This window comes from Lampris incognitus, chromosome 17 (assembly GCF_029633865.1).
Source record: "Lampris incognitus isolate fLamInc1 chromosome 17, fLamInc1.hap2, whole genome shotgun sequence".
Lineage (NCBI taxonomy): Eukaryota > Metazoa > Chordata > Actinopteri > Lampriformes > Lampridae > Lampris > Lampris incognitus.
In genome coordinates, this window is record NC_079227.1 from 17,679,248 (window position 1) to 17,694,353 (window position 15,106).

The 15,106-nt window shown below is 43.9% G+C and overlaps 1 protein-coding gene across 1 annotated transcript in view; it reads right to left on the minus strand.

Annotated features, from left to right (window-relative positions):
- The window catches only part of LOC130127125 (zinc finger protein 385C-like), a 77,357-nt gene that overhangs the window by 45,657 nt on the left and 16,594 nt on the right, over positions 1 to 15,106 (minus strand). Inside the window, exons 4-5 of the mRNA XM_056296698.1 lie at positions 13,354 to 13,376; positions 8,994 to 9,254 (exon numbers count right to left, since the gene is read on the minus strand). Of these exons, the coding sequence (XP_056152673.1) occupies positions 8,994 to 9,254; positions 13,354 to 13,376 (284 nt within the window). The remainder of the gene's footprint in view (positions 1 to 8,993; positions 9,255 to 13,353; positions 13,377 to 15,106) is intronic.

Below are 15,106 nucleotides of genomic sequence, written 5' to 3' on the forward strand. Positions count from 1 at the left end.
ACTTAGACAACATATTGTGAACAAGTGGAAAAAATAATGACTCTGTTGCCCAACAGAGATTTAAAGAAGTCTGGGAGATCGTCAACAAAATGGTCAGTCTGCTTCGTTCCGCTGTCATTTATTTCCAAGACTATTTTCCTGTGGTTGATCAAATTGCTGTTTTATCTATTCCAGGATTCAATTTACAAACCAAGATCACCCCTTTCAGGCAGGCTAAGAAAATGTTATTTTGTGTTTTTCTCACCGAGTGATGCCCCGGGATTTAATTTAACTGCTCTAATCACAGCAGGAAGGAAAGCAACTTCTGAAGCTAGATTTATGCTCATTATGTAGGGGAGAATGTGAGATGCACCGAGACCGATGTCCGCATGTTTGCTTACATACTAGCACACACTGGTCACCAACCCTGCTCCTGGAAAGCTAGCATCCGGCTGGTTTTCACTCCAACCCTAATTTAACACACCCAATTCTGCTGACTGCCTACTTACCAAGCGGATGTGCTATCTTGGGGTTGGAGTGAAAACCAGCAGGACGGCAGCTCGGCAGGAGCAGGGTTGGTGACCACCGCTTGCATGTAATGTTTGCATGTGCCCCAGAGGGCACCATTCTTTGTCAGTTTAGAGCAGTGTTTCTCAACCGGGGGTCCGCGGACCCCTAGTGGTCCGTGGTGTAATTGCAAGGGGTCCGTGAAAATAAAATATCTTTAAAAAAAAGATCCTATGACATTTATAGAAATAGGATTATTTTACTCAAATGTGACTGAGACCTTTATCTACCTAAACTATAAAGGGTAACAGGACTTTTTTCTCTAATTACATCTGTTTCACAAGTGTCATTTATTGTATTTTAATAAGAGATCTCGCTCCCGTTTGCATTGTTAAAAGTTACTGCATAAAAATTCTGTTGTTACATATATCTGAAAGTTACTGAATACATATTCTGTTTTGTTACATATATCTGAAAGTTACTGCATAAGAATTCTGTTTTGTTAACTATATCTAAGTTACAACTGAAAGCTCTTATTTTTGCCCCAAAGAGTGAATAAATGCTATAATGCAATTTAAAATGCAGTTTCTACTGTTTCTATCAAATTGCAACCCCCCTCCCCCAAGATCAGGTGGAGGGGTCCTCAGGGTAGATCAAAAATACGCAGGGGGTCCAGGGCCCCAAAAAGGTTGAGAACCACTGGTTTAGAGAACCAAATTACACAGGAATAGCCAAAGAAATCTGGAAAAGGGGGCATCTGTGTGGCGTGGCAGTCTGTTCCGTTGCTTACCAACATGGGGCTCGCCAGTTCGAATCCCCATGTTACCTCTGGCTTGGTCGAGCGTCCCTACAGACACAATTGGCTGTGTCTGCGGGTGGTAAGCCGGATTTGGGTATGCGTCCTGGTCGCTGCACTAGCGCCTCCTCTGGTCGGTTGTAGCGCCTGTTCGGGAGCGGGAGCGGGACTGGTGGGAATAGCGTGATCCTCCCACATGCTACATCCCTGGATTGGCAGGGGGGAGCAGTGACCGGGACGGTTCGGAAGAGTGATGCAATTGGTGAGAAAAAGGGGGAAAATTCCAAAAAAGAAAATAAATCTGGCAAAGGAAACAAGGAAAACAAAACAACAGAAGAAAACAGAGCACGAAAACCCTAAGGTATGTACCCACACGTTTTATTTTGTGCTGTGTTGTGTTTGCATGTATATTGTTTCTGTTCCTTGTTCTTTCTACTGTTTTGCTCGTTTCCAGATAGCTTTCCTTGCTCGACCAATTAGCATTGCTATGTCGAGCAGACTTTTGGAGGTGTGTATGGCTGCATCACTATGAGCCTCTTCAAACCAAAGTCAACCAGAAACAGACCTTCACTGCGACGCTGTGCAGAGACGCTGCACCAATGGAGAAGCAGGCCCCAGCCTTATGTCCTCTTTGGTAGATAATTAGGGACTGCAGATGCAAATTAGCTGCCGGCTAACTCTGGTGCAATTGTAAAATTGTGCGTGGTCCCTGTCAAATAAACAATAAACTAAACTAATTAAAGGGTACATCTGGGGTTGGGGTTAAAACAGTGTTCCCCAGAGTATGTCAGACCCCCCCCCCTCCTTTTCTCCCCAATTGTATCCGGCCAATTACCCCACCCCTTCTGCCAATCTGGGGAGGGCTGCAGAGTCACTGGCTGCTTCTTTTCACTTGACAGTGAGGAGTTTCACCAGGGGGACGTAGCGCGTGGGAGGATCACGCTATTCCCCCCCAGTTCCCCCCTGAACAGGCACCCCGACTGACCACAGGAGGCGCTAGTGCAGCAACCAGGACACATCCCACCCGCAGACACGGCCAATCGTATCTGTAGGGACGCCCGATCAAGCTGGAGGTAACACAGTGATTCAAACTGCCGAGCCCCGTGTTGGTAGGCAACGGAATAGACCGCCACGCCACCCAGACAGTATGTTAGACTTTTAATTAGCTTTTGAATTTGAAAAAATTGGGGTTTTCCATTGTCTGTCCTCTCTAAATGGCTTGGGGAAAAGACCATTGCCTAAATGCCTAAAATGTGTAAGCAAATGTTGACTCATCTCATGCTCAGTCATGACGAGTCAATAGGAACAGTATTTGTGCTCATTTGTGCTGCTCCAAATTAGTCAGATTCACAGAGGTGGGGAATGACATCAGCGTCTCAACCACAGCCAGATGAAGTATGTCTGTGTGTGTGTGTGTGTGTGTGTCTGTGTCTGTGTGTGTGTGTGTGTGTGTTCTTGTCAGTGTGCACCCCCCTGCTGAGAGCAATTTGCCCTCAGATTTGATACTGCCCTTAAAGTCACAGCCACATGAAATAAAAGGGAAACTGTAAGGGAACAATAAAAATATATACACACATAGATAGGCTCGCAAGCAGACAGGCAGGAAGGCAGACAGTGAAGGAAATGACAGTGAGGTCAATCTGTGATCAGTGAGTTGATGTTGCATGGTCAGCCTTACGGTCTGCTCAGGTGTGAGCGAACCGAGAGCTGGATTCAGGGGAGTAGGAGGCTTGAAGGAGGCAGCCTGTGTCAATTTTTTTAAAAGTGGGATGTGTGTGTGTGTGTGTGTGTGTGTGTGTGTGTGGAGGCGGAAGCGGGCATATGCACGTGTCACGAAACACTGAGTGAACAATCTGGTCCCAAGGTTTGCATCATGGCGTTTATCTTTATCCTTTGATTCTACAACAAAAAGCTGGATCCACAGTCCATTGAGCAAGGTTTCTATTCACTTTATCGGGACTTTTATCCCGGCTCAGTAGAACTGTAGTTCTCTGGCCCTGGCACCCACCCAGCAGCAAATCACGGCTATTCATACAGGGCCACAGTAAAATGTAAGTATGCCTCTAGTGTATAAAAGCTATCATCCTACAAATGACAACATGTGTGGCTGAGATAGTGTTAAAATATTACGACGCAACAGCATTTGGGTTCCCATGGTATTAGCGCATGTGCATTTTTCGTGTTTGTGTCTCATCTTTTTTGTGTGTGGTGATAAATATACAAACTGATATAGCTTGCAAGCCTATAACATACTCTAGAATATTATCTCCCAGGCTTCGTCTATAAACCAACTTTCCAAAGGAACCCTGAACTTCAACGAGGTTGCAATCCACGTCGTAGTGACCAATGTATAGTTAAGTGACCTAGCCAATGAGCTGCGCTGTTGAGCTGTACTAGAAACAATACACACATATTTGAGATCATGTTAATAAAATAATTGAGTGAGGTAGGGAAAAGAGAGAGTCACAGGGACCTTATGGGATATTTTGATGGACACCTGCTATATTTAACAACTAACTCCTGTTCTTTTCTACTAATTGAATGTCATTTCCCTGATTTATTCCCTCATGTCTCTGGGTTGCTGTTCATCTGAGAGATGAGCAGATGCAGTTTAGCTACAGATGGGAAACAGAATGAACAGGATGATGTCAAGTCAGATCACTGATAGGGGGTTTAAAATGTTGACTTCTTTAATTCATCCTGCCCACACTCTCTCTCTCTCTCTCTCTCTCTCTCTCTCTCTCTCTCTCTCTCTCTCTCTCTCTCTCTCTCTCTCTCTCTCTCTCTCTCTCTCTCTCACGCTCTCTCTCTCACACACATACACACACGCACACACACACACACACACACATAATATTGAGATGCGCGTGAAGAGCCTACATACTGAGCCAGTCTCCTAAATCAGCATTAAAATCTGCCATCTTATGGCAGTTCCTCGTTAGTGGCGTTTCCTGTGTGCTGATTGGTCAGGCTGGCTGTTGTGGCAGTGACACCGTTGGTCCTGAGTGAAGGTGATTAATGGCCCTTCATGGGAACAGCTGTGCAGAAAAACTGCTTTGAAAAAGAGCTGAAATCAGAAGTAAATGCTGGCTTCATCTCTAGGTTCAGCAGTTTTTTTAATATTGAATATCAAAATATAATAGGCCCCATGTACTCAGCATTTATCACGTTAAAAAGTCATATTCAGCTCAACTGTTCACCATACCCGTAGCTGACACTCACAAATCTACAACTACGTACAAACATAAATCTAACTCCTCATTTTTTTTGTACAAAATAGGAGAAAAATAGTTTACAAAGCCAAGTCCATCCATCCATTATCCAAACCGCTTATCCTGCTCTCCCCGGTCAGCAGGTTTGACGCTGTTTGGCGCAAAAAGTGCATTTTCAATAATGCATTATTTAGGGCAGATTATTAAGAAGACAATGAATCATACGATTTCTATTTTTATATCACAAAAACGAATTCACAAAGTCCAGGTTGGCTAAAGTATGTGGAAACTTTCGACACTAAACCAATTTCAACTTATTAGGCTATAGCCTATATTTGGGTGCATAACCCACCCTGGTAGTTCTCTGATATTTATGCGTGAAATGTGTCACTTATCGAGGAAAATGCGCCTCGCCGAGTAGGTGAGCTGGCTCGTCTGTGTCTGAATGTAATATAGTAAGCCTATGCTCCTTGGGCAATTGTACCCGGGCGTAGCTCAGTCGGTAGAGCTCTCGCCTATGGATCGCAAGGTTGTGAGTTCGATCCCAGGTGCCGCCAACTCAGCGTATGAGTAGCACATTGTGCGAGAAGTGCTGGGAGCTTAGGATAGGTGTTGTGTTCCGTCCTCAGCAGTCCATCTCCCAGAGGTCTAGTGCATTGTACCAGGGATAGACTCCTGCGAAAGCTAGCTGTTATCGACAATAGGCCAATTCCGACCCACTTCTTCTATGTTCCCTTGAAAGCCGTCGTTCCCATCATAACCACACCAGCTTATTGGGAAAAGCATCTGACAGATATTAGATAGAAACCATCTGCTCAGTAAGGCCCTTTAAGCATCATAATTGTAATGATAATAATAATAATAATAATAATAACATAATAATAATGACAATAATAATAATAATAGCCTAATAATAATAATAATAATGATGATGATGATGATGATGATGATGATGATAATAATAATAATAACAATATAGCCTTATATTAGAAATGCTAAAAATTGGATTATTGAAATATTTATAATTATAAAGTAGGCTAATATAGCATGGTAATAACAAAATAATAACAATATCTGCCTGGTCTCTTAAGATTCTAAGATGCTGTATGCTACAGAAATAACGGGACATAGGCCTAGGCTAATGAATACGCCTTTTTGACAAAATATGAATGAAAGGCTAATCAACAACGCTAAAGCTGAATCACAAAACACATATTGCTCGAAAAATAATTTATAAATAGCCAAATGCACACATGATTTCGAGTTTGGAAATATTTAAAACTTGTCGTGGATGTGTGGTCATCTGCACGCAAGTTTCCTGGTGTTCTAAATCACATGATCAAAATTCACCAATGTCTAAACCGCCCGCCAACTTGCAACAGTTTGCAACAATCGGTTGTTATCGGTGATAACTCGTGGACTCACTGTCATGTGCTTACTAGCCTACAAGAAGACAAACAATGGCGATAGTTATGGATGGTGATCGAGGGGGCAAAGTGTTGGTACATGAGAACTTCAGATATCAGAAGCACCGCACCAATCAAGACACCATTAGATGGAGGTGCTGGAGGTGGAACTGTAGAGTGCCACTGATCACATATAGATTTGAAGTGGAGGACGTGGATGCTAACATTATTGTGCACGATGTTGGGGAACACATGCATCCCCCTGACGGAGAAATGGTGCACCGTGCAGAATTCCGACAGGGGGTGATTTCAGAAGTTGCAAGGGAGCCAACAGTCCCAATCAGAAGGATCTATAATGCGCAAAGGGTCCTGCAGCATCGGCAACGTCAAATCCAAGGTGGCGGCGACAGACCACCACCACAAGGATTCCAGTCTGTAAGGACTGTTATGGCCAGAGCACGTGCAGCAGTCACGCCCCCGATTCCAGCTACACTTGAGGATGTCGTCATCGAAGGTGCATGGGCTGAAACATGGGACAGGGAACAGTTCCTCCTGCACCAAGACAACGAGTGGGCTATCGCTGTGTTTGCCACAGAGGGAAACATCAGGAAGCTGCGAGGCTGTGGAACCATATATATGGATGCAACGTTCAGAACGTGCCCCCGCCCCTTCAGCCAAGTTTTTACAGTACTTGGAAACATGCATGGCTTCGTTATCCCTCTTGTGCATGCGCTGATGGGCCAGCGCACAATTGGGCACTACCGGCAGGTGCTCGATTGCATCAAACGGGAAACCAGGAGGATTACGCAGCACCACTGGGCACCTCAAAAGGTCATATGCGACTTTGAACAGGCGCTTATCAATGCGCTGGAAACAGAACTTCCAAGGGCACAAGTGAGTGGATGCTACTTCCATTTCAGTCAAGCCCTGTGGAAGAGGGTGCAAAGACTTGGACTGACTACTGCATTCCGGGATGACCTTCAGTTGGCAGCAGTCATCCGCAAGGTGATGGCACTCGGCCACCTACCACTGGACACAGTTCAAGGCAACTTTGCCCTGCTCGTTCACCACCCAGACACGAGGCGCGTCCAGTGGGACCATCCAGAGCTGCATGACTTCCTGCAGTACGTCGGGAACACATACGTCCATGATGGAGCCCTCTTCCCACATCCAATGTGGAACGTCTATGCACGCAACATGGAGCAAAGGACCAACAACCACGTTGAGTGTAAGTGACTAAGACTTATTTTCTGATTTATTGAATAATCAGCGAACAGACTTTATTTTTGATGTGTGGCCCATAACACGCTTAACATTTTCATGCGACACCACAGAAGCGTGCAGGCTATGATAACGTAGCAGAGGAAAGGCTGGAGATGGCGGAGCGAGGAGATGCTCCCCCAAGGCGGAAGCCCAAGTGGAGGAGGTTGGAGGCCCGTCTCCTGCGGCTCAAGGGTCAACTGGATGCTGGTCACAGAGATTTGGAATCATATTGGAGGGCTGTAGGCAACCACATTTTCAGATAGGCTGAGTAGAGGTTTTAGCCCCTCTTTGTTGAGTAGCCTAATGGGCTAGGACTACTCATTTTGCTTTTTTGAAGAAGAAAAAAGCCTTAACGTTAGGCTAGTTAGGCCTTGGAGATTTTTGTTTTAGACCATGCCTTTTCTGGGGGGCTTCTGCCATAGACCAACCCTTTTTCAGCCAAGCTTTTACTAGAAGCATTTTGTTATTAATAGCCTATTATCAGTGTTACTATTGATAGTATTATGCCTGTAATTGTTATTTGTTATTAGGCCTCTTTTATAATTAGGCTATTATTATTATTATTATTATTATTATTAAAGAAGAACATCAAAGGATGTAAGGTAGCACTCATCAAATGAAAAAAAAAGACACAATTCTCTATTTTACCATTTCATTGTTTGGCATCAGTCAATAACTTGGCCGGGTGGTCTTCTTCAGAAACCTTAATGACTGATGCCAGACAATAAAATGGTGAAATAGAGGACTGCCTCTGTTATTTTTTTACCATTTGGTGAGTGTTACCTTACATCCTTTGATGTTCGTCTTTGATTCATGTTTTTGGTTTAGCACCTCCACAAGCCTTTAGTTTTTTGAGAAGCACATATTATTATTATTATTAGGCAATTAGCCTATTGTGTAAGGTAGGCGGCCCCCGTTGATGGATACTTTGTGCTGGTCCTAAATTCCCAAGTCCTGGTCTAAGTTCTCTGCCTAAAAAGTTCATCATTAAAGTCTTTTTGAAAGAAAGTCTGCCAAGCGATTTAATATGGAAAACGAACTGCAAAGTAACAAGAAAGTGGCTGAAGTGTCCGGTGCTGTGCAAATTGAACTTTGAGCGAAGGTGGAAATGGCTAGGTTATACTGGTAGGCGGGCCTACTGCAAGACAAACTTGCGTTGATTGCCGACTGTCCATGCTGAGCCGGAGAGCCAACTAACTAGGCCTACTGCAGTAAATATTGGTAAGAAATAACAACAAAGCAAATTACAGCCTCCTCTATAGGCCGAATTTGGATACGCACTCAAGGTGGCCTGCGATATACAACAGCCAACAATGGTAATACGGCCTAATTTAATCAGCGGAGGAATAGATTGTCGTAGCCTACATCTCAGCCATGACCCCAGTTTTTATTATTTTGGACCCGTTAAGGAAATAATTTGCAAAAAGGGTTCTAAGTTCCCCGGTTTGTTCCTCGATTGGCAATAGCGGGGAATATAGGACCCTTTATTTGGAAAAAGGTCCTATGTTCCCCTGGAAACAGCGGGGAATATAGGACCCTTTTTCCAAAAGAGGGTCCTATGTTCCCCGGTGTCTATTGCAACGGGGATTATAGGACCTTTTTAGGGGAAAACGGGGAATATGGGACCCTTTTTTTTCGAAAGGGTCCTATGTTCCCCGATCCGGGGAATATAGGGAGGGAACGTAGGGCTGAACCCTGTAACATCCCCTGTTTGGGCAGCACAGAACCAAATCAGCGTTGTGAAGGCCACAGCTGACACAATGCGTAACTGCTTACGGTAACACCAGGCAAAAGTCCCCCAACACTGATGGTGAAAACATGGTTTCCTACCTGTGCTGGCAGCCCTGGTTAGGTGGCGTAGTCTCCTCTGGTGGGTCTTGCCCTTGTAGTGGATCTGGGCCTGGGCACAAGAGTTTAGCTGAATGTTGCACACCTTGCACAGTGTGGTGCTGCTTCTGCCCTGGCGACGCTCCCGCTTAGCTCTGTGTCCTGCCACGGTCTCCTTCTCCCCTTCCTCTCCCTCCTCCTCACCCTGACTCCTGCGAGGGAGGCTGTTACCCAGCCAGCCGGGGCTGTTGGAACGCTTCATATCTGGAGGGAGGGCAAAAGTAAAGGGTCTGTCATAGGGGTCAAGGGTGAGGTAATTACGAGTGCTGTTCGAACACTTATAGTGTCATTAAAAGCACTATATAAATGTAATCCATTATTGTTAACACCCAGAGTATATTGTACAGAATATGTTTTCGAGGCCTCCACAGGGAGGCAGTAGAGCAACACAACTCCAGAGTCGAACAGCATTTAATTGTTCCTTCTCCATCAGTGTGTCAAAGCACAATACTTCTTTACAACACCTTTACTGAGCATGTAATTTTATTTAAATTATCCCAACCTCCACAAAAACATCCACATAGAAAGTCATTTCTATACAGCAGATGGATTTAATAGGCATATTTAAAAAAAAGACAAAAAAGGATGCTTATTACCATTCAGCGTCTCCATGCGCAAATTTCAGCCTGACCAAATGAAGGCATAAATGGGTTCAACATAATTCCTGTCGTGTAAAAGGGCTTAAATCACACATCCATTAGCCGATAAGAAGGGCCTATCTCTGGCAGACACCACAGCATTACAACAGGGACGTGTGCAAATCTCTAGATAAGGATCTTGTTCCAGCTTTACTCTATTTATCAGATAATAGAAGCTGATTCAAAATGAGACGCCTCTCTCTGAGGGGACACAGCCCAAATACCTGTAATGGCCGAGCGATTACAGCTGAGTGACAGCATAAATCAGCCACGGCACAATGTGGCTGGTGCTGTTGAAAATGTGCCAGTGTCAACCAAAGTCTAATTGAATTCTTTGCTTCGTGCCGTTCAGATGATAATAGCATCATTTAAGCGCTCGCCATTTTGTACATTTTGCAAACCTTATTATAAACTACTGTTTGGAAATTCTTTGAATTTTACAAAAAAAAAGATAATAATTTGACTAATGGTGGAAGGATGTATAGAAAACATTAAATATGGAAATCTTTCCAACACAGACATCCTGCTTTTGAAAAAGGTACATTCCAATCTGAAACTCTGGCTTCAAAGAAGTAGTCCTCTACTGTGACTGATTGCAGGCAGGAGTATTTCAATAGAGCTCTGACGCCCTCCCTGAGTTCATTTTGTGGACCGCTTCCACTGCCCCATGAGGGCAATGGCAAGATAGTCATCCATACTCTAACATTCCTGTAAGTGGCTCCACTCATTCATCCTTATGAGGTCAGCTAGAATGGCCCCATTACCAAACAGCCTTTAACAGGCTGCGTGCTGGCCGGCATCTGGGCACTGGACTCTGCTGGCATTTTAACACTACAGTGCCTTCCTCCCCGTCTGCTTGCATGACACCTGCATGGGCTGGACAGTGGGGAAGTGGCCAATCCACCACTCCTTTGTTTCATGCTAAATAGAAGATCAGAGATCGCTGTTGCACAGAGCCAGCTGTGGCACCAGGAGCCCATCTGGTTATGGGACAGGCAATGCCTGCTGCACAAGGGCCTGCAGGATATGGTTCGCTTTAGCTGAATCATTTGCAAATGCAAAAGGCTAAAACAACGAAAGGTGTGAGTTAGAAAGGTTCACTACCAGGTCGTCTTCTCCTTTAGAGCATCGCATCAGTGGAACTCAGTACCACAATCAATTAGAGAGTCCCCATCCTATTATTCATTTGAGTGTAATGTCAAGGAATGGCTTATTAAGAACCAACAATGTCAACACTGATTTTTTATTTTTTTTATTTTGATATACTTTATTAATCCCCGTAGGGAAATTATGCCCTGCATTTAACCCATCCTAGCTGTGTAGCTAGGAGCAGTGGGCAGCCACCATGCAGCACCCGGGGACCAACTCCAGTTCTTCTTTCCATTGCCCGGGTCAGGGGCACAGAGAGAATATTAACCCTAACATGCATGTCTTTTTGATGGTGGGGGAAACCGGAGCACCTGGGGAAAACCCACCGCAGACACGGGGAGAACATGCAAACTCCACACAGAGAGGAGGACCTGGGATGAACCACAAGGTTGGACAACCCCGGGGTTCAAACCCAGGCCCTTCTTGCTGTGAGGCGGCAGCGCTAACCACTGTGCCAACCGTGATGCTATTCGCACAGACATTTAACATGTTTAACTGTATTGTACATTAGTTGTACATCTGCTTTTTTATATTATTTTCTATATTATCTTTATTACCTTTTTCTACATTATTTGTATATTCTGTATATATTTTCTTGTTTGTTTGCTCTTGTTTTTCTTGTATTGTATATCAACTATGTTGTATGTTTATAGATTGTTTGTTTTTTTGCTTGATGCCTAACAAAATCAGGCAAAGGGACTGCAAATAGAAACTAGCCTCTTGGGTACATTTACATTTGTTTTGAATGTTGATTAATGTACACTGTCCCTTCCCAAATAAACGTAAAAAAAACAAAACAAAAGAGGCAACAAAGAAATGAAAATAAACAAAGCAAAGATCAAATGTATGTTCAAAGTCATATTTTCCAAGTGACAACTTTTACGCCTGTTTTCTCAGATAAACAAAATAAATTAAAGAAAAAACTAAAAAGGGGAACAGAATGACAAAACATATGGGAAACTGAATTCTGGTCAAAAAGGGAATGTAGAAAACGAAATGAAAAGGAAAGTGACAACACAACACTGAGTAATGGGGCTTCCACGCTCTCTCATTGATACGCATGTCCACTGGTTATTATAGACTCACACTTTCAGCATACAAATACTTTGAGGCAACACAGGTCACAAATTGATCTGACTTCACAGTCGATGTGCTGCGCTGCTGTGTAACATAAATACATTCCTCACCGATAACATCTGAAACTACCAAAGTGCTGAAGTGTCAGATTTAGGTTCAACTGCATAACACCATATATACCTCACGCTAAAACCTGACAACCACACAGCCGAGTTATTTATAAGGGTGTCTTACAGATATTAAGCATTTACACAACTTCCTTTTTTTTCTCCCCAATTGTACTTGGCCACTTGCCCTATTTTACAAGCCGTCCAGGTCGCTGCTCCACCCCTCCTCCGATTCGGTGAGGGCTGCAGACTACCACATGCCTCCTCCGATACATGTGGTGTCGCCAGCCGCTTCTTTTCTCCTGACAGTGAGGAGTTTCGCCAGGGGGACGTAGCGCATGGGAGGATCACGCTATTCCCCTCAGTTCCCCTCTCCCCCTGAACAGGCGCCCTGACCGACCAGAGGAGGTGCTAGTGCAGCGACCAGGACACATACCCATATCCGGCTTCCCACCCGCAGACACAGCCAATTGTGTCTGTAGGGACGCCCAACCAAGCTGTAGGTAACACAGGGTTTTGAACCAGCGATGCCCATGTTGGTAGGCAATGGAATAGACTGCTACGCTACCCGGACGCACGCATTTACACAACAATTTACAGCATAATGAAAACAAATTAATTATATTAAGTCCATCAGACCTACAGGCTCACAGAAAAAAAACTTGATTTCATATTATCGATACAGTTCTTAACTTTGGGGTACAGGTTAAGCGGACTATACAATCATCTTTCTTGCAACTCAGGAACCCCAGACAGTTGAATCAGTTCATCTGGACACGTTTAGCGGGAGAAATGTTTCATCACTCATCTAAGTGGCTTTGTCGGTCTCAGCTGAACGCAGATATCCCCAACCTTATAAACAGCACAGCTGCGTCACAACCAAAACCAGTGATCGGTTTCATATGCAAATTGCCGTGACCATTAATTAGAGTTAAAATGGCCACATGTACTACTCACAGAGGATTGGGGAATAGTTGCAATCACAGCATTGTAAGATGGCGACAGATGTACTCTTAGCCACCCTCCCCCGCTTCGGTTTAGGGATGGTCTTTCCCTCTTCACATAGATGGCCTCTTTGACTCCCCGTTCAAACAGCGTTCCTCCCCATCAAGGATGTGCACATCCTCATCCTTGAAAGAGTGGCCACTAGTCTGTTTGGTTTACCTCATGTACAAGTCACGGCAATCCTCCCGGCACTTAACAGTGTACACTTTAATACTGTGTTTGTCCTGGGGGACCCTATCCTTGAGGTGGACCAATTTCTGACGCAGTGTGTTTTGGGATTTGACACCAACTGAGACATGGGGGCTGTCATTTCTGGCATCAAATGGCCGGCCTCTGCCGGTCGTGACCCGCTCCGAGGACAGTTTGAAATGTATGAATGTTTCTTTAATGTTTTTTATACCTATACACACATTCTCTCTCTCAATTATAAATACAGTACTATAATTACATTTATCATTGTTACTGCATTATTATATTTGATATTTTAGGTAAAATGTATACTATATACTAAGACAATCATTTGACTAACTGACGCTTGATGTGAACTGTATGTAACTGTTCCAACTTACATACAAATTTCACAGAAGAACAGACTCAAAAACAGAACTTGTTTGTAACCCAGGGATTACTTGTATTCTGTGAAACCCCTACTCTACATTCTGCCTTGCCCTCCATCCACATATTCCCCTTTATTCCCACAACAAACCCCTGTTATATTACGTAATCCTATTTATTGTCTGTGTCTGGGTCCGCCTCTACTGGTCATAACAGAAACAATCCAGATTCCAGTGTTAAGTACGGCCAACCTGAAGCTAATAAAAGGATGACAGGCCGATGATGGAAGCTAAACTGAGACTGCATTCCACTGCTTACGTGAAAATTGTGGACACACACACACACACACACACACACACACACACACACACACACACACACACACACACACACACACACACGTTGATATTAGCAATGCGCTGTGGTAGTACTGCCAGCACCTCTGTAGTCCACTCAGCAGGGGAGCTAGCTGGCCCCAGCAGCCTATTAAATACCAGCATTCATCAGCCTGTTTATCTGTCCATCTGCCCAGGCTGTGGATGGTCTGAATAAAAGCCAAGTATTTAAGGCACACAGGTTGCAAATGCTGCTTTATGTCCGGTCCCACTTTCTGGGTCTGTCTTTATCTTTCTTGCTCTCTGAGCAAATGCCCCTTAAGAGTTGACAGATTGCTGCTCGCACATCTTAAGAGAAGCTGTGCGAGTGTGTTGGACTGCAGGAGTGTGTCAACAATTGTGTGCGTGTTGTGTGATAAGACATCAAGTGTACGTGGGAGAAGAAAAAGGTATAGATATGCCAGGGAGTATGTGCATTTGAGGGTGTTGCTGGTGTGAGTAACGATGTGGGAAAATGAGTAGGAAAAGTGGATTCCAGTGAAAAATGTTCTGTACAATGGTAGTAATTCAGTGAGTTGGCTCGCACCGAAAAGCTTGCCAGGCTTTCACTTCATGTTGACGCTGAGGTCACAGATGGAAAAATAAGGCGTCACCTTGCCCAAAATCCCTATTAAACACCAGGAGATGTGGCTGAGTAATACCACCTGCCCAGGCAGGGGCACTTTTAACCAAATGAGATTTTATAGAAATTACTTGGACATAAAACTCAACAAAATAACCAGAATTGAAAGTAGGGCTAAAGTTCATAACAAGAATAATTCTAACAATAGAGAGTAGAGCGAAAATCCAAGTTAATATCTAAAAGTAAAAAAAGTGAAATTATAAATTGAGAACAGATATCCACAGTCTGGCCAGGGGCAAGAGATGTTCTCAGTGTAAATTAAATCGGAACTGGTGATTCAGTCACTGTGAGTCATTTCTCCCCCTCCTTGGTTAAATATAGACAAGAAAATCCACACCTGCTATTGTTTTTGGTGGCTATTACACTATTTTCCTATGGGAAGATAGTCCACTATACCGGACAGTCTTATACCAGCTAACAACAAAATATGTTTGTCAAATACACTAATCCCCTTACCTAAGATTTGGAAACAATTTAGACAGGCTCTCAAATTTAAAGATCTCTCTAT